This window comes from Balaenoptera ricei, chromosome 3, assembly GCF_028023285.1.
Source record: "Balaenoptera ricei isolate mBalRic1 chromosome 3, mBalRic1.hap2, whole genome shotgun sequence".
Taxonomy (NCBI): domain Eukaryota; kingdom Metazoa; phylum Chordata; class Mammalia; order Artiodactyla; family Balaenopteridae; genus Balaenoptera; species Balaenoptera ricei.
The window spans coordinates 151,365,641-151,385,712 of NC_082641.1; the positions used below are offsets into that span (position 1 = coordinate 151,365,641).

General features: G+C 54.0%; 1 protein-coding gene across 1 annotated transcript in view; it reads left to right on the plus strand.

The window, feature by feature from the left end:
* Positions 1 to 1,304: 1,304 nt before the first annotated feature.
* The window catches only part of NEURL1B (neuralized E3 ubiquitin protein ligase 1B), a 36,169-nt gene continuing 17,401 nt past the window's right edge, over positions 1,305 to 20,072 (plus strand). Inside the window, exons 1-2 of the mRNA XM_059917681.1 lie at positions 1,305 to 1,478; positions 18,531 to 19,076. Coding sequence (XP_059773664.1) covers positions 1,448 to 1,478; positions 18,531 to 19,076 — 577 coding nt within the window. The 5' untranslated portion in view covers positions 1,305 to 1,447. The remainder of the gene's footprint in view (positions 1,479 to 18,530; positions 19,077 to 20,072) is intronic.

Below are 20,072 nucleotides of genomic sequence, written 5' to 3' on the forward strand. Positions count from 1 at the left end.
CGAGGCAGAAGGCACCAGAGAAGCTGAGCTGGGGTTGCGGCGGGGGGGGGGGGGGGCGTGGGCGGGGGCTTGTTCTCCCAGATACCCACCTTTCAATCACATATCTCCAGGCCAGCTTTGCCCCTTACTGGGAAATTTGGAGCACCTGTTTTCCACTTTCTGAGCCTCAATCTGCCTATCTGTGAAGTGGGGGTAATAACACATTTCATAAGGTCATAAAGGATACAAGAGCATGGAAAGTAAAGCTGGAAAAAAAAAACTGGTTTGGAATTGGGTCTTCTTGGGCAAGTCATTTCACTTCTTAAGCCTCAGTGTTCTGATCTGAAAAATGGAGCCCAATGAAGGCAGGGGTTAGCAGGCTTCATGCCCCACTGAGTGTGGTCTGGGTTCCTGCACAGGAAAGGTACTGAGATCTGTGGGGTGAATGAATGAATAAGGAATGCCTGTTACTCCCTCTGCCAGAGACACTGTCCCCAGCTCTTCCCATGCCGATTCTTTGCTGTGCATCAGATGGAGCTGACACGCCCCCAGATTCTCCCTGAGCCCCGCAGAGTCACCCCATCAGTCTTATCTTGTTTTATTTTCTTCCTGGCTTTGATCATTATATTATGTGATCTTAATTGCTTGCTATTTCTGTCTTCATCACTAGACTAGCATGGCTTGTCTGTATCTACAGTGCCCGGCACAGCCTGTGGCACATAGGATGTGCTCAATAAATATTTTAATGAATGAGCGAGTGAGTGAATTAATGAATATAGGTTCCCTTCCTCCCAACCTTTGGACACTGCCTAGGTTTCTCCTACTTGTAGGCGCGAGATCCCACCCCAACCCATCACCCTGGTTGAACTGTTTTCAAGCCCTTTACACTGTTCGAGGTGACCTTGTGCTTGTGTTTCCGTCCCGGACCTCCTCATCCCCCACCCCTACCCCCGCAGCTTCAACACCCCGCATAGAAGCTCCGCAGGGTGAGGTCTTGGCCCCCTGTGGCCCAGCGCCTGGCACACAGTAGGCCTTCTTAAAATGTTGCAATTAATGACAGAAAGGCCAGCAGGCTAACGAACCTGGCACCCTGAAGGCACCCAGCTGCCCAGCGCGCCTTCCTGCCCCGGGCGCGGGAGCCGCGAGGGCGGGAGGCTCGGCCGTTCCCCTCCCGCCTCCCGGTGCAAACTTTCAAAAGATGCTGCGGCCGCGGCCCCGCCCCTCTCCGCGTGGTTGGAGGCGGCGGGAGGCGGGGGCGGAGCCGGCAGGCCCCGGCCGGTGGCTCCGCCTCCTCCTCCCGCCGCTGCTTCCCTCACCGCACCCTCCCCAGCTGCAGCCCGCCGGCTCGCCAGTGCAGCCGCGATGCCCCGGAGCCCGAGCCCGACCCCGGCCCGGGTCCCCGGCCCACCGCGTATTTAGCCTCGTGCGTCCCGAGCGCGCCACCGCAACGCCGCGCCCCGACGCAGCTATGGGCAACACTGTGCACAGGACCCTGCCAGGTACGCCGGGGAGCCCCACCCGGGAGGCGGGCGCTGGGGTGCTTCTCTCCTTGGGGGACGCTCTGGGTGACTTCCGGAGAGCCACCCCACCTACCCTTGGAGCCCTCGGCGGGCGCGGCGGGCTGGAACCTCCGGTGCTTCCCGACTCCCGGCTCAGCGCGCGCGGAGCGGCTGAGCTTTGCGCTCTGGGAGGGCGGGTACCGCGTCCTGGTTACCTTGGGGACCCCGGTGCTCTTTCTCCCGGCTTTGGCCAGATGCGCGAAGGGGCTGTTGGGGCGATGCTGCGCGACCCCTTGCCTTTGTTCCAGCCCAAGGGCGCTGATGAAGGAGCCCGGGGCGCTCCGGGGGGGTGAATGGAATCAGGCTCCGCAGGGCTTCCGACGGCCAAAAGCCGCCCGTTGTGCCGAGACTGCAGCGGCTGAGAGTGGGGGGGTGCTCGCAGGGGTACCTCAGTTACCAGCCGCTCAGCGCCCCCGCGGTACATGCTGCCTTGGTTTGGCCACGTTCCCACGCGCACCCTGGCTGCGCCCCCCTCTGGTGTCGGCTCAGTTGGGAGCTCTCTAGCCCCTTGCAGTCGCCGCTGTCGAGCGCATCGCCCCCTAGTTAACACCGCCCCAGAATTTCCGGAGCCAGAGTAAGGGGATCCAGAGCTGGGAGGAGGTGGGGGTGTGAAGACAGAGGAGGCCTTGCTAGAAAATACCTGGTAATTGTGGGAATAGATCAGCGCTGCTCAAAGGCTTGGAGGCTCAGTGTCTGGCACTTTGCATACCCCAGCGCGGTATGCAAAGAAGCTTCACGGTAAAGGTGTGTATTCCAATTTTATAATGAAGAAATTGAGTTTCAGTGGAGGCGAAATGACACATGCAAGGCCATGTTGCTAGTGGGGAGGGGGTCTGGATTGGGACCCATGTCTGCCTGCCCACCCTCCTCCCTGCCAAGTCTTTAGAATAGATCTTTATTTTGCCTTAAGGCTGGGCATTTGTAGCATCCTTTAGGCAGAAGGTGAGAGACACATATGTGAGGTTTTAGGAGGAGAGGGAGGTATCACCTCCTCTATGCTCTAACAGTCCCATATAGCTCTCTCCTTCATAATTATATATCAAAAAATAATTATTTCTTCCCCTGGAAGGGATTGAAATGGATGGTGCTGAGCCCCACATTCCCAAGGCCCGCTTATAGGAGAGGAGCCCCTCCTTCTACTTTATAAGCCCCTGGGCAGCTTTCAGGCCACTGCACAAATCCTCTGAGAGGCGGAGTCACCAGCAGAGTGTCACCAGTTAATCAGTGGCAGAGGTGGGATTTGAATCCAGGTCCTCTTACCTGAGAGTGGCCACGCCTCCTATGGCCAGGGCTATTGACGGGATGGGGATGGGGAGAACCCGCCACCCAGTCTGGAGGTGTCCAGCGATATTGGCAAATAGAGCAGCAGATGTCCTCCCAGCCACAAAGACATGAGCCCCTTTGTGGGATTTCTTAATTAAGAAATGTTTATGCTGTTCTAGTAGAAAAGCCATTCTGCCACCTGTGGGTCAGCCTTGGGGTAGATGAAGGGACAGAGGCACGCCAGGTGGGCTAAATATAGCTGGATATTTATGTACTCTCCATCCCACTTGGCCCTCTCTCTGTGGACAGGGCCACCCCGGGCTGGGAGCCTGGGGTTAAGGTCGGTTACTCATGGCAGTAGCTAATCGTGGAAAATTCAAACTCCACTGGTGCTGAAGCTTGCATTGAGTTTGAGGAAGGAGATGGAACTGGCATTCCTGTGCCACATCAGGCTGTAGGTGTCAAAACCACAAAGAACCATTTATTGTTTTCTGACCTGCCTGTAATTAGTTTCTCACACACATTGTGCCGTTTTTTGCACCTCTGTGCTCAGTACATGATACTCCCCACACCTGGAATATCCTTTCACTGTCTAGTCCATCTTTCAAAACCCAGCTCAGTTGTCACCTCCTCCAGGAAGCTTTCCCTGACCACCCACACCTTTGCTCTGCCACCTAAATACCTTCTTGTCTCTGCTTGTTCATCAGACCACTTTGCATTGTCATCACCCGTCTCTACGACTCGCCTTGGGGCTGCCTGAGGACAGAGCCCACGTCTTGATCGTCTTGTATCCCTGATTACCCAGCCCAGAGCCTGGTGCCTGGCAGGAGCCCAAAAACTGGTGGTGGAGCTCACATGTTGCCTGCATCTTAGGCTGAAAGAACACTTGGCTCAGTGTTGCCCTGTAGAAATCCTTGTGCTTTCGTTCTCAGGAAAAGGACACATGCGTGGGGTTCCTTCTACGGGACTTGAAATAGAGAGCTGGCATTTGCCGAGCACCTGGATTCCATGCCAGGCTTCCTGCATATGTGGCTTCATTTACATGCCAAGCATGCTTCTCCTTAAGGCTTCCGCACTTGCCGATCCCTCTGCCTGGAACATCCTTACCCCAGATCTCCACATAGTTTCCCCCTGCTTCCTTCAGGTCTCTGCTCCACGCAGCTCCTGCCATGGCCCCTGCCCCCAGCGTCTCCCACTCCCTCTCCCCTGCTTTGTGTTTTTTCTTAGCATGGCTCACCATGTGCCACGCTGTACATGTAGTTAGCTCTTTATCGTCTGTCTCCCCAGGGAGGATTTTGCCTGTTTTATTCACTGTGGTATATTCAGCATCTGGAGCAGTGGCTGGGACATAGTAGATGTTCAGTAAATATTTGCTGAATGAATGAATTTAGTTCTTGCAACAGCCCTGCAAGGTAGGGATTATCATCTCCATTTTACTCATAAGGAAACCAAGTCTCAGAGAGGTAAAATGACTCATCCCATTTCACATGGGTCATCCGGTTGGCAGAACCAGGATTGAATCCAGGTTTATTTAGCTCCAAAGTCCTGCAGTCTTCTCCTGACATCCATGGTTCAGATACCATTTATTGGGTGCCCCAGAGTACACCTGGCATGCTATTGTATACAATAAGGAAATGCCCCCAAAAAGGAATGTCTTTTATGATCGATTGAGGGGAAGCCCCTTGGTGGCCCTCGCAAAGGGCATCAGCAATTCAGATCAATGCCCTGTAAACAAGTGTGCAGGGGTCAGCACGGGAATTCGCATTTGCTATGCTCTTACTGTGTGCGTTACTCATTCCCTTTCTAGTTGCAGTTCAGACCTGCAAAATAAGGTGCCATTCTCCTCCATTTTACAGATGAGGAGACTGAGGCACAGAGAGGTTGAGACACCTGCCCCAACTCACACAGTAAGGCAGTGGTAAAGCTGGGCTTAGCAGACCCAGGTCTGTCTTGTTCGTAATACTACATGGTCCTTTTTTCTGCGCTCCTTTAGCCTTATTCTGGGTTTTGCAAAGCAAAAAAAGAAAAGTGTAAACATGCTTGGGGTGGGGGGGAGAGGAGGGCACAATTCCAGCAGGGAGGGGGATGGGGAGGAGGAACTCTCTCCCTTCTCCCACCAGCACGTTTCAATCCCTTCCCTCCACACGCCTCTGGGGCTCACCCGTAGTTCTGGTTGGAGAAGAGGCTGAATTCAAACTGTTGGTTGGGTTTAATCATTAAGTCTGTCCATGCTTGACCAAGTCAACGGCACTTTCTAGTGTTAGTTCAGTGAGTGGTATCCTGGAGCTCTGGAGTGAGGGAAGCGTGTTGACCCTGCTCTGTGCCAAGCCCTGAGTCAAGGGCTTTACCCACATTACCTATTCCAGATCCTCATAACAACGCTTTAGAGGGGCTATATTTATCCCCATCTTACAGGGAGGCAGATGGAGGCTTGGAGAGGTAAAGGACAAAGGCTCACCGGTATAAGGGGGAGGACCGATCTTCCTAACCTAGATGGTCAGTCTGCAAATGCTACGTCCAGACCAGAAGCACCTGCTCCTACGGGGCCACTCAGATGCCTTCCCTATAGAGCCTCTTTCTTTATTTGACCTGAATACGGAACCGTGTGGCTACTGGGCCTACATGGGTCAGATCTGCTGCCCTCTGGCAGTGGGCGGTAATGCTCCGCGGGCCCGGCAGCCTCTCTTTTCCCTGGATCTGGACTGTCTCAGCTCTAGGGAGGACAGCAGCCTTTGTCACTCTCACAGCCATCACAGCGGCTGCACGGATGACCCAACCAGTGACATTCCCCTCTCTCTCTGCACCACTCTTCCTCCTTTACCCAGTCACAACGTAAAGTTAGGTTGGGCTTGCCCGCCTTATCTGGCCCCATCTGCCTCTCTCCCACCGGGTCATGAAGAATCACTTTTATAGCCTCCCCGTTGAGCAAGAGGCCTGAGCCTGAGCCTCTCAAAGTGATAGTGGTTCGTCCAACAGCCCTGAAACCTACCAGGCTGTCAACACATGGTCAGGGGCCCTGACTCATCAAGGTTCCTTGGTGATGGCCTACGAGGATGCTGGGGGCTGGGGTGGGCGTTGGGGGAAAGGGTGGAGCAGTCTAATCCATCAGTGGAAGTGAGGAAGAGGAATGGGTCTGTCCAATGTATAGGAAACATGGAGAAGTTGCCTGTGGAGAATCTGGAGCCAGAAGGAACTAGGGCCTCCCTCTGTTTTTACCCTCTTCCTGATCCCACCTCTTCTCCCTTCCCTCTCTCTCTCCCCAGGCAGGAAAGGGGGGTAGGGAAGGCTTCCTGGAGGAGGCGACATCTGAAGGAAAGTCCAACTGAATGTCTGCCTCCCCCATTCGAATGTCATCTTTTTCTGCCTGCCTTTAGGGTCTTCTGTAGCTCAGTTGCACCAAAGCCATCCTGATCTCCGCTTAAGTGCCGTGCACCCAGGCTGGGTGACCCTGGGGTGTGCTCTGCTCTGCATTTTCCTGACTGTGCACCTTCGTTCACTTATCTGACATCTGTTGGGCACATGTCGTGTGCCAGCCCTGGGGTTCAGCCCTGAATGGGATGGACAGCCACAGGTGGGCCCCGTGGAGCTGGCCACTGGTGGGAGAAGGATAGAATGCTCTAGTAGAGCAGGTCACGTGACTGGTTATATCACTGCAGAGCATAAGGTGCTGCTACCCTGTGCCTCAAAGAAGGAGGGGCCGATGCCCAACACCCCGAACAAGGCCTGGCCTTGTTGTCTGTCTACTGTGGGTCATGCACGACCACCTTTTACAAAAAATCTGAATGACATAGAATAAGATAAAAAATAAAATATCGAGTGCATTCACGTAGGAAGAGTATTTTTGCCTCAGAAACTTTGGCTTCAGTTGTGCATATGTGCGTGCACCTGTGCGTGTTGCGTGTCACAATGTCAAATGCATTTCTCTCCGTGGGTCACAGTGGTTAAGGGCTATGGTGAGCCCACTCACTGGTCTACAGCAGCAGGAGGTCTGGTGTCCGGGTCTAGACATGCGTCTTGGAGTCAGGCTACCTGGGTTCAAATCTCAGCGCGGCCATTTCCCAGGGGAGTGATATTGGGCAAGGACCTCCCTCTCTGTGCCTCGGTTTCCTCCCTGCAAATGGGGAGGATGCGTAGCTCCCTCGCAGTTGGTGGGAGTGAACATTAAACGGAACAGAGCAGGCGGAGGCTTTAGCACAATGCCCAGGGCAGTCGCTGTCATGGTTATTGTTGCCACCATGGACAGGAGAGGCCTCAGGCCTGCCCCTGGGGTTGCTAGACGGGGCTGGCTGACAAGTGCCCTTCACTTCCTGCCTTGAAAGCTCTGCCCCAGGTGACCACGAGCCCCGAGCTGAGGGGCTGGATTGGGAGGCATCCCTTTCATAGCACTGACAGCAGTTCCCAAGGGTTCCTTGAGCCCTGTCCAAGACATCTCATTTCTGAGGAGAAGAATCTGCCTGGCAGGTTGCATTTTGCAGTTTGCATTGGCTCACCAAACTTCCAGGTCTAGTGGGAGAGACTAACAGGGACAGGGCAGTTTGGTAAGTGGGGGAGGGGAAGCCCAGGGGGCTGTGAGAGCCTAGAGGAGGATGCAGGGAAGGCTTCCTGGAGGAGGTGCTGTCCAGCTGAGACCAGAAAGCAGAGAAGTTAGCCACAAGGGAATGGGAAAGGCTGTTCAAGGCAGAGGGTTAGATGTACAAAGGCCTGAGGGGAGGGAGAACGGGGCATGTGAAGGGGGAGCTGCAGAGTTCGGGGGTCCCAGTGCAAGTGGGGGTGGCAATATGAGGTCAGAGCGGTGGGTAGAGGTCAGGTCAGAGGAAGAGGGGTTTCTTGCAGGCCGGCCTGCAGTCAGAAGACTTAGCTTTCTCAGATGCCACACTCCCCGCCAGGATGATGTGCTGTGTTTGCTGGTCTGGGCCGCAAAGGCTGCTCAGAACAGGCTGTTTAATCTTCCCCATGGGCAAGAAGAGTCAGCTCTGTCCTCTTTTGGACCAAAGGGCTTTCTGTACTTGGTGGTGCTCTATGAGGGCTTAAAATAGAAGCCCAGAAGCCAGGTGTGTGGTGAGAGCTTAAAGCAGAGAGGGAAGAGGAAGGGGCCCAGCGTGCGGTAGGTTGTGAGCGCCCACCTGGGGGATGTAGCCGAGTGGTCAGAGCTGCAGCATGCCCGCCCCATGCCAGGCCCTTTTTCTGTTTCATCCCCTTTAAACCATCAGGACGAGCCTTCCAGAAGTAGTCTCCCACTTCACAGATGAGGAAACTGAGCTCAGAAGGGTCATGAGACCTGCCTTGGGTCGGGCAGCTAGGAAGTGGCAGAACAGAATTTGATCCCAAGCCTACCTGACCCCAAAGCCCCTTCCCCCATCACTATGGGGCGCTACCCACTGGGGCTTCTTGGGGCTGCTGCCCCTTGGCCTCATCCTGAGCTCCTGAGCCCCCCCTCCCCACAAGCTGTCCTTCCTGCAGGCACACCTTCTTACCTTCTTTGTCCTGGGAAGGTGAATCGCCTCTGTCCCCAGCAGCCAGAATGAAGCTGCCCATAGAAAAGGTCCATCCACCAACCCCGCTCACCTCACCCCAGGCCTGGAGACTCTAACTAAAAAGGTGGAGGTGGCCTCTGGGAATCCTGCCCTGGAGGAGAAGGGGTGAACGGGAACTCTGCACCCCTCCCTCCTGCCTGACTAGGGCTCAGGCTCCTGATGCGTCTGCCTGGTAAAAGCTGGCCCGTGCTCGGCCATCCCCACCCCCCATTGGCAGGTGTCACCATGCACCCACATCCTTTCCCCTGAGCCCGGCTGCTACCCAGAGCTCCAGGCAGCCCCTACCAGTCGGTGAGCAAGGGCCTGGGGCCAAGGTGAGCGCCCTTTGTCGCCCTGCACCCAGGCTTTCCTGCAGGCCAGGAGCATCCTGTCTCCCTGGTGTGCTGTCATTATTAACAGAGTTGGTAATGGCACAGGCTGGAGGCCTCCATCCCTGGGTCTGAGTCTTGGCTCTGCCCCTTATTATCCAGACGAACGACTTGACCTCTCTAAGCTTTGATTCCCTTTTCTGCAGAAAGGAGATAATGATGTTACGTCTCAGGCCTGCAAAGCTTCTGACAGATAGTGAGTGTTCACAGGGGGCACCTGTTATGATTATGTATTCACTAGACAAACAAGCCCCTGCTCCCTCCTGGGCCTGGTACTCCCAAGGGAGACAGACACAAAAGAATAATAATAACCACTAGCTTGTATCACTCAGCCAGGCTGTGCCAGACACTGTTCTCAGCAGGTACCTGCATTTAGCCCTCAGGACAAGCCCTGTGAGAGAGCTACTATTTTTAGTCCCATATAACTATTGAGAGAACAGAGAGGGAAAGTAGCTTGCCTAAGGGCACACAGCTTGGGTAGTCCAACATGATTCCCACTAGAAGGAAGCAATGTTGAGGTGGGATGGATGACTGCCAGGTCGAGACAGGGGGTCAGGTGGGGGGCATTTCACATTTGCCCTGGAAGCCTTCATAGTATTGAGCAGAAACTTGTGAGCATTTAGATTTGTCTGGCAGATTTCTTTTCAGTTGCTCACCTACTTCTGAGGTTGTTTATCTCACATCCCACCTTTAGGCATGGCAGGGTGGGGCCACTCTCCCGGTAGCTTATGGGGACCCCAGCTGATATTCCCAAAGTCTGATGTGTAGCTCTCCAACCCCCTTTCAAGGCAGGCCAGGGGACGACTGATGTCCTGGGAGTTTTCTCGAGAGCAAAGCGAGGGCCATGTCAGCCCCAGAGGGGCAAAGGATCCCCAGCAACATAGCCTGGGGACCCCTGGAACCTGAGAGCTGCCTGCAGATCCATGAGGCAGGGGAGCAGACTTGATAGGGAAGGGTACTGTGGACAAAACACAGACATGACCAGACGTGTGTGGACATCACATGAGATTTCAGCTCAGTCAAAGGAAGAACTTTCTAACTGTGGAAGCTATCTGGAAGTGGAATGAGGGCAGTGGGGGAGAAAGTACCCTTTGCCAGAGTGGCATTGGTGTTTAGCCCAATTGGGACTTGACATGGACATTGTAGAGGCAACTAGAGCATCAGATGGATCCGGGATGAATTGTCCATTAAGGTGTCTTTTGACCCCGGGGTCTTATAGGAAGTGCTAGCCAGTGCTCATCTGCTGAACGCATGGAGGGCCCTTCCTAATCTCTGACTTTTCTAATCCCCCTGCCAGTTCTGCATGTTGGGAGGCTTTAGCCCCATTTTATAGATCAGGAAACTGAGGCACAGAAAGATGAAGCCACCTGCCCCCTTCTGGGTCTGTTTCCTCCCCTGTGACCTCCCAGCCTCAGCACTTTTCCACACTTAACAGCAGGTACTTCTGAGCAGCAGCCATTCTTGGATATCAGTGCCAGCTCGCTCTCATCCCTTCCCCTTCATTCTCCTTATTACCAGGACTCAGGGCAGCTCAGAGCTGGCCTCTTGTCTCACCTCTGGGCAGAGGGGAGAGAGTTCTTTAATGAGTAAACCATCTGGGGATATGGGTGGGGTGGTGGTGTCTGGGGCAGTACTGGCAGTCGGCACAAGGTCCACAGCTATTAAACAAGTGTGTTCTGTTTACATCCTCAACATTACACATTGTTTACATCATAATTATATCCCTCAGGTGCGTGTTTTCTTTCCTTTTCCCCAAGGAGATGCCCACCCATCGCATAAATTCAGAGAATGCTCAGAATCACCATGTCCCACCTCCCATTTGGCAGATCAGGACACTGAGGACAAGAGCCTTGCCAAGGGTCACACAGAGATTACAGATGGGGTCTTTGGCTGGAATCCCAAGAGAGATGGTGGAAAGAGCACTGGTTTTGGAGGTAGTCTCATGTTCAAACCTCAGTTCTTCTATATGTAAGCCAAGTGACCCTGGGCAAGTCACTTCCCCTCTCTGAACCTTCATGTCCCATCTTTAGGATGGGGAGAATGATGGTGACCCCCTCATGGGGTTGTGATGAGGAATAAATAGGAGACTCCATGAGAAGTCTGAGCCAACATAAGATGGGGACTCTGTAAATGGGCATGTCTCACCCTCTTTGCCCGAGGTGACTTTGGATTCCTTGAAGGCAAGGAATCTGTGCTCCTGAAATTGATGAAAAGGAGAGGAGCAATAGGACCAAATAGTACCCCCTCCATCCCCCTGCTATAATCTGCCACCGCTTTCCTTTTTAAGATGCTGCTTGTTGTTCATCCCAAGTTCTGCCAACCTGTGGCCTTTGAGTTGCTCAAAACAGGCTGATTGATGACATCCACCACCACACCTGCCCTTCTCTGAGACCAAGCCAGGGCCTCACTCCACCTCTGTCCCAGAAGGTGGCTTACGCCTCTTGTACATAGCCTACTTTTTCCTTGTAGGTCAGGGGGTAAGCGAGAGACCTTGGGAGGAATGAGGCATAAAACAGGAAGGATGCAACCTTCAGGGTCAGACAGGACCAGATTCAAAAACAGGCACTAGCCTCACAGGCTGGGTGGTCTCTGGCCAGGACGTCCGCCTCTCTGGGCCCCAGTTTCTTCACTTGGAAGCCACCTGGCAGGGTGTGGCCATGAGTGAATGGGCCATGTGGTGAGCCCCTGGCACACACTGGGAGTGCCACAGAGGTGGGCTCCCACCCCTCGGGGCCAGCAAACACCACCCAGCCATGGGGTTTGTGAAGAGCATTTCCTCAGCTCCAGAGGCGAGAACAGTTGGTGTTCTAGGAGAGTTTCCAGCGGCTTTTGAGCCTGAAAAGCAGGGCCAGTGGACCTATTGTTTCAAAGGTGGGACAGGGACCCTGCAGGTGCCTATCTAGGGCTGAGGATAGTGAACAGCCAGGCTTCTGGGCACCACCCAGGCTGGGGGAGTGGCTGCCATCAGGGCAAAGAGAAGGAGAGAGCTGGCCCATCAGCTGGCTTAGCAGGCAGCTGCCAGAAGCTGGCTGGAGGAGAAGCCAAGGGACAAGACTGCCAGCGGTTGGAAGCTACGTTTGAAACCTGGACTGGTTTTCCCGCTCCTGCTGTGCCGGATCATTTTGATAGGCAGGGAAGAAAGGAACGGGCAGTTTCTATGGGATGACCCAGGACTTGAATCTCATTTTTCAGAGAGATGGATCCTCAGAGGCTCTTTCCCTTCTCCAAACCCTTCAGTGGCCCCCGGAGCCCTCTTGAGGACCTTAACCTCCTCTGCTAGGCCTTTAAGACCCTTTGTGATGTAGCTCCTGACTCCGTCTCCACCCTCCCCTTTCCCTTCTACACTCTATTCCCTGCAGTTCCCCAAGTGCGCTCAGCCTGTTCTCACCTCCAGGCCTTTGCCTGTGCTGTTCCCTCTGCCCGAAACACAGTTCCCCATCCTTTATCATGCCCCACCCCCAGCCACTTCTTCCTCAGACTGCAGAGTGGCCCCGCTGAGAAGCGTCCCCATGGCCCCAGCCCTCCGTGCTGACCACTCTGTGCGGTCCTGGTGTCTGTGTCCATCCCCCCTGCTGGTCTCTCAGCTCTGGGCTCAGGGACTGTGTGGGACTCGTCAGCGCGTGTGTCCCTGCAGCCAGCGCGGCCCTGGCATGGAGCAGACGCTCCTTAAATGTCAGATGAAGGAGGAAGTGATGTACTTGAAAAAGAATGAGGGCACGTTTCCCCCCACCCTCTGCAGCAGTGGGGTCCTAACCCTGGGAGCCGGCGCTTCTGAAGTTGGAGCTTCCTGGGTCCCTTTATCAAGAAGACACCTCGACCGAGGGGCCCAGCAGAGGGTCGGAGCCGGCTTGGGAATCCCAACTCTGCTGAACACGCTTGGAGGGGGCGTCGGGATGACCTCACCCCCCGGGAACTCAGTGCATCTGAGCCCACTTGAGCCAAGAGGGCTGCCACTTAGACCTGGAAGGAGAGGGCTTTTCTCCCAACGAGCAGTGTCGTGTGACCTCCGGCCTCCCTCCTGGGCCTCCTTGCAGCTGTTGACAGGAGTGTTGTGCCTTTCCGGCTGCACTGCGCTGACCGGGTTCTGTTTGCAGAGAATAGGAGCGGGGAGGAGGCGGGTGGTGGTTTCCAAGTGTGGGCTGGCCCCTTTCCACCCTGGGTGCTGGCCGACCAGGCCTCTGAAACAGAGAACAAAGTCCCGTTAGGCTGGCGTCTGTCTGCTGGGTGCATGTCACTGCCCTTTTTGGCAGAGGTGAAGGAGGCTTGGTTATTTTTTTCTAATCCACTTTCAAACCTACCAATAGAAAAGTTGCTTTCTGTTGCCAGAGGAGACTGATATCCCTGCCCTGCTTTGGGTGACGGGATGCCTTGCCAAATACCAGCCTTGCCTTTTCCTCTCTAAAGCCCGCGCGCGCACACACGTGCACCCTGTTGCTTCCTACCTCTGTCACTTGAACCAGAGACTTGTTACTGAAGGTCCACAGTCTGAGGTTCGATGTTGTGCGGGTTCAGAAAGCCCCTGAAGTTGTACATCAAATTGTGTGAGTGGAGTGTGGGTGTGTTTCGGTGGGAGAGGGGCCGGTACAGCTGTCATCGCGCTTAGCAAGGCACACGACCCCCGCCCCCAAAGGCCACAGGCAGCCGCCTTGGAGAGGGGGCAGGGATGGGAGGAAGGGCCAGAGCCTGGCCCTCTCCTGCCACTGCCCAGCTTTGCTGCCTTGGTTTCCTCCTCTGGAAAATGAAGGTGGTAAAACCTACCCTGCAGGGTTGTAAGAATGTAAACTCAATACACAAAGGCCCATGCCGGCACATAACGGAGGCTCAGTAAAAGGCTAGTTAAATCCTCTGGTGAGAGGGAGGGGGCAGAATAGACTGTCCTCGCAGTTGGCAATTGCCTTTCCCGGTGGGGCGGAATCTGCTGAAAATTTCAGCCAGAATGCCATCTGCTGAATGCCAGCAAGCTGGAGGCCGTCATCTCGGCAGCCAGAGAAGCTGGAGCTGTTGCTTCCTGCCACCCTCCTGGCAGTAAATGCCATTTCCTTGGGCTCTTTTTAGATCAAAGGAAAGGCTGGGTTGGGGCGATGAGCGGGCATCATTCAGGGGTGGCACAGTGCACATTTGGGACGCTGCTGGGATGGCTTAAAAATAGCCCTCTGTCCTTGGACACCCAGGGAAAGTGACCCTGGGGTTTTCAAGAGGCCTTTCCTGGCCAAGGTTACCAACCCTCCATGGGAGAAACGTTGCAGGATATATTCCCCTGACCCTACAAGTAGCCATCTTCGACCCAGGAGTAAACCTTTTCTCGGCCAAGAAACTAAATAAGGTAACTAAAGGGGGTGGGGGGGGGAAACCCAGTGTTAAGTGAACACCTACTACGTGCCACACACCGAGTCTGACCAGCTGGCCTCATTCGTCCTCACAGCAATCGTGCAGGGTGGAGATGACTCTTACCAGTTTCCTAGGTCTGGTTGGGGGGCGGGGCAGAGAAGTTAAGCACGTACCTCAAGATCACACAGCTACGAAACGACAAAACCAGAATTTAAACCCCCATCTGTCTGACTCCAAGCCTGTGCTCTTTTTAACTGCCTCTCACATTGAGATTTAGAAAATAAAAGTGTGGGAGAGATGGAGTGAGGGGCTTACCCAGGGCTTGGACCTGATGTTCCCTGCAGGAGAGGGAATGAACGTTTAGTGCACATCCATCGTGTGCTGGGACTCCTGCTGGGAGCTTTCTGTGCTCTCATCGCCCCTCCCAGTAGCCCGAGACGAGGCTCTGCATTCACACACTATTCACAGATGGTGACTTGTCCAAAGGCCCCTCAGACAAATTAGCTGCAAAGCACGGGCTCGAACCCAGAGCTCGTGAGGGCCGTTCTAAAGCACTGATGTGAGTAAACCACAGAGCAGCAGCCTGCGGAGCGGTTCTGATGTCCCCTTGCCTTCCCGAAGGACTAGCCCAAGGCTGGCAGTGGCAACATTTGTTTAGCCAGAACAGAGCTCCCTCCTCCCTAAATCCCCACAGCCACTCATCACCCACCCTCCAAAATCTGTACTCGTACGTTTTCGAGTGGGGCATTGCTTCCTTGACTAAACGCTGGAAAGACCCTCCCCTCTGGTCTTGGAGGGGCTGGAGCAGCCTTTGGTTAACCATGAGGGGTGGGCCAGGACTGTCCCCTCCTTCCTACACACAGGAAGAGACTACAGAGGTCTCCCCTCGGTTCCCACCGCATAGAAACTCCTTCCCCCTGCCTGGTTCTTAGAGTCTCTAGACCCAGTTCCTGGCCAGAGAGAGGGAGGCACACCCGCACGAGGCCAGTGGGGACTCGGCCTTGCATGGGAGGAAAGGGTCTGGTCCCTGGCGTGGGCTGGGGGCCCCTCCCTGGCAGAAGGTGACACCTTCTCACCAGTGACAGGGTATCCATTTAAATCTGGTCCTGGCACCAGCAGCCAGGAACCTCTGTGCCCATGGACTCAGCCATGTGGGGGAACAGCTGAAGTGATCACCAGGAGGGGAACGGCAGGGGACATTTTGGCTCTCAGTAGAATATTCTGCAGTCGTGAAACAGAACAGTGAATACTTGGGAGCCATGTGGGAAAAAATACTTTTTATGTAATGTTGAGTTAGGAAAGAAAAGGCAGGAGGCAAAATTAAATGTGTGCTCTGGTTGCAAGGAAGTTAGAAAAGGTACTCAGTACTACTTAGGGCTTAGTACTTCTGGGCTACTTATGGAGGAAAGTCAGGACAGGAGGAAAGAGCACTGGTTTGGGGTCAGACAGAGCTGGGTTCACATCTCCTTGTAGCCGCAGGAAGTTTTTTTTCCTGGAAAATAAAGACAATAATCCTGTGGGTGGGAATTTGTATTGAGAATTAACTACAACCTTGTATCAAAACATCCGGCCCAAGACATGGCGCCTAGTGAGGGCACAGCCAGTGGTTCTTCCGTGGATAAGGGCCAGGCAGGGAAGATGAAAAATGCAATGTGAGTTAAGGTGTGAATGTGGGGAGAAGAGGGGAAATTTTCTCCTTCTTCCCAAACTTTCTCTAATATGGCTGTAGTGTTTATTGCTGTAATTTAAATGACAAAGTTCAGGTTTTCCACTGACATCCCTGAACTAGGATGTTCTCCGAGGCCCGTGGGGTCCATGGCCACAGTTTTCTGTTTCATGTAGAAGCTGTTTTCCCTGAGCTTAGCTAAAAGCAGACGCTGGTGTACAATTTGGAGATTGCTTTCTGTTCTTTCATTTTAAGCATTTTCAATTTGTGTAAATAACACATCCTCTTAGAGACTTTTTCACTCTGGTTTTCTTTATCTCACATCGGGACTCTGGCCTCAGAGGAGGGAAAAGTAGTGTTTATCCCTCATTCCCTGAAGGAAGTTGGATCATATAATCAAAATTAAACAAATATGTAAACTTCGCTGGTTACTTGGCTGCCTTTTATCCTGACATATAGCTGGTTTAGCAGGAAACATCCCCTTGTAGTAACAAAGCAGTGTCTCTCCACACCCCCAGCATCCATTGAAATCGCCAGGCCACTCTGAAGGAACATCTGCTTAGGATTCCCAAGCCAGTTTTGTAAAGAAAGTCTCTGATTGAGAGATAAGGTTGGAAAAACAACAGTGATGGGAGCTGAGATAAAAATAATCAAATAAGGGTGGCTTGCGGTCTTTGGTGCTTTTGATCTCTGGTCCTATTTAATGTTTCCTGGAGAGTTTGCCAGTGGCAGGGACCTTGGAGAGAATCCGGCCTGTTAGACACAGGAGGAAACTGCCGCCCAGGGTTGGGTGGCTGGTACAAGGCCAGAGCGTGCGTGGAGAACGCAGGCTCTGCTGTACTGGGTGGCCTCTCCTGATGGTTTACACCCGGGCAGTATTTCCCCCACTCGTCTGATTTTTGTCCTGCCGGTATTGCTGTCCAGTGGGCCCTCACTCTTATCCTTGTGGTTCCGGAGATGGCCCACAGCCTGGCTCTGTGTCCACCCTCCTCTCTGCCTTAGGGGTCCTCCCTAACAGGCAGTGCCGGCCTGCTCCACTGGAAGCCCCTAGTGGCTCCCCCTCCCCATGCTGTGCGCTCTGAGCCTCCCAGGCCGGCGTTCAGGGCCTTCCTGTCTGGTCCCTATGATGCGATGGCACCCTCACCCCCCAGCCCTGCAAAGCAGTGGCTGTCCAACCTCAGATGCCCTCTGTCACACCTACCATAGTACTTACCCTCCCCTCCAAGTCCAGCTGCCTCCACCTCTGCCCCTAGTGTTCCCTCTGCCTGGAATGTAGACTCCCTTAAGACCTGGTTCTGTGGACATCACCCCCTGCCCTCCGGCCCCTGGCTGAGTCTGGGGTCTCCTCTGGGCCTAATAGCCCCCCAGTGCCAATGCCTAATGTGGTCTCTATTGTTATTATTGGTCCCTAATGTTCATGTCTATTCATCTGTGTGTCTTCTCTTCCACGGAGAGACTCAGATCTCCACAAGGGCAGGATTTGTATCATCACCTGTGCTCCCTCAGTGCTTCACACCAGCAGATGCATCTGCAGAAAAGATGGATGGATGGGTGGATGCATGGATGGATGATGGACAGATGGATATATGGATGAATGGACGGATGGATGGATGAATGGATAGATGGATGCATGGATGGATGGATGGATGAATAATGGAGTGAGCATTTTGCCTGCTGCCCTCCTCCACCAGTTCAATGCCTAGCAGGCCTGCCTAGGGGTACAAGGAATCAACAGGTGGCCTCTGCATCCCTCTCCTACGTCAGGGGTCTACAGCCCAGCCCTTCTGTCCATCCTGTGTTGATTCCTAAACAGCAGAGAGAATAAGGTAAAATGGCTAAAAAGGCAGGATGGAGGTCACACAAACATGGCTTCAATTGAAGCTCTGCCTTTAGTGAAGCCAGCTGTGTGACTTCAGGCAAATAAATCAACCTCTCTGAAACACCATGTCTTCATCTGCATGAAGGGGATAATGGTAGTTCTTACCTCATATGGTTATTATAAGGATTAAATGAGGAAATGCATGGTAAGTAACCAGGGATGGAGGAGGAAAGGTGGGAAGGATGATGCCCCCACCTCCAGACGGGGCCACCTGGGTTTGTGGCCAGTGTCCAGATCCTTTGAAAGGAGACTATCCCAAGATTCTCCAGGTCCTTTGGGGCAAAATTCCCATAGAAATGAATTATGAAAGGTGTATGTTGTAGAAAAGCCAGCCTTGCTTATAAAGAATGCCTTCCTCTTCTGTGGGTAAAGGGGAAGGGAAGTCAGAATCCTGGCTTGGGTGTCCTTTGGAACCTCAGTATTATGATCATGTTATTAGTCGCTTATTAACCACATGCTCTGTGCCAGGCAGTATTCTAGGAACTTCATCCACATGTTCATTTAGCAGCTGTGTGAGTTAAGCAATGTCCCCATTTTACAAACAGGGAAACAGGCTAGAGAAGTGATAGGATCTCCTGCATATCACACAGCCAGGAAGTGCCAGAGAGCTGAGATTCCAGGATGCACTGGAGATCCCAAGAGTGTGCCCAAATTGCCTTGCTTTTTAATAAAAATTACACAGAGAAAAGCAACCAAAGACTCCCCACTACTCCCCAAGAATCCAAGGCCGCTGTTCCCTTTAGAGGGACTTTGCAGCCCTGAAGCGGCTTTTGGAGGAAGCCTCTAGATGTGGAGGTATATGATGGGGATGGCGAAGTCAGGTGACCCCAGCCTGGCTGTTGTGACCAGCTCATTGGTGTTGGCCTGTCTGGGAGTGAAACAGCTCTGAACAGTTTCGGAGGGGCCTAACAGTTTGCGAGGGCGCCTAACCCTCCTGCCTGTCTCTTCCCGCAGACTCGAGCCCGCCGGCACGCCTCCTGGCCACCCGGCCTTGCTGTGGCCCCGGCCCGGAGCGGCGCCCGGTCCTGGGCGAAGCGCCGCGTTTCCATGCACAGGCCAAGGGCAAGAACGTGCGGCTGGACGGCCACTCGCGCCGGGCCACGCGGCGCAACAGCTTCTGCAACGGGGTCACGTTCACGCAGCGGCCCATCCGGCTATACGAGCAGGTGCGCCTGCGCCTGGTGGCCGTGCGCCCGGGCTGGAGCGGGGCGCTGCGCTTCGGCTTCACGGCGCACGACCCATCGCTCATGAGCGCCCAGGACATCCCCAAGTACGCCTGTCCCGACCTGGTCACGCGGCCCGGCTACTGGGCCAAGGCGCTGCCCGAGAACCTGGCGCTGCGCGACACTGTGCTGGCCTACTGGGCGGACCGCCACGGCCGTGTCTTCTACAGCGTCAACGATGGCGAGCCCGTGCTCTTCCACTGCGGTGTGGCCGTGAGCGGCCCTCTCTGGGCGCTCATCGACGTCTACGGCATCACCGACGAGGTGCAGCTCCTCGGTAGGTCGCGGCTCCCGCTGGCAGGGGGATAGGGCGGCGCCGCCTGGACCAGGCAGCGGGTCCCCGCGCGCATGAATGTGTATTTCTGTAACATTCACGAATACCGAGGGCTCACTTTGCCAGGAGTCTTCTAAGCAGTTGACATATTTCAACTCATTTCTTTCTGGCGAAAACCTACCACCCCCGTTTTACCGCTGAGAAAACTGAGGCACGCAGTGGTTAAATGACTTGCATTGCAAAGCCGGGATTGGAACCCACACGGTGTGGTCCAGAGTCCATGGTCTGGCCCAGGTTCATTCACTTGCTCCTTCATTCAGTTCCGTGCTCATTCACTCACTCATTCTTTCATCCATTCCTGTGCTCATTCCTTCACTCCCTTGTTCACTTGCTCACACACTCATTCATGCAAGTATTTGTTCTTTTGCTCGCTCATTCATTCACTCATTCATATATTCACTCACTCACACCTGTTTATTCATTTGCTCGTTCATTCACTCACAATCCATTTACTCGTACAGCAGTCAAACATATGACCTAGTCTTCTAGTATTTACACTGCCCAGGCAGTCGGCAATATGTATTGAATCAAGGCCCACGGTTAAGGGGCTCAGGGTCCACTGGGGAAGCAGGCAGATAAGTGTGGGTCTGGCTCTAACAGAGGAGGTGGTGAGAACTCATGGGGCTACAAGTCTGCTGCTCTTAAGACCTTATTTCTCTCTCTCTCTCTTTAAACTTTTAAAAAAATTGAGGTAAAAGTCACGTGACACAAAAGTACCATTTTAAAGTGTACAGTTCGGTGGCATTCAGTCGGCAACCATCACCTGTATTTAGTTCCAAGACATCTTCATCACTCCAAAGGGAAATCCATACCCATTGGGCTGTCACTCCCCATCCTCCCCTCCCCCCAGCGCCTGGCAACCATTGACCTGCTTTCTGTTTGCGACCTTAGCTCTTGAAGTCACAGGTTGCACCTGAGCCAACCCAGCCTCCATTTCTG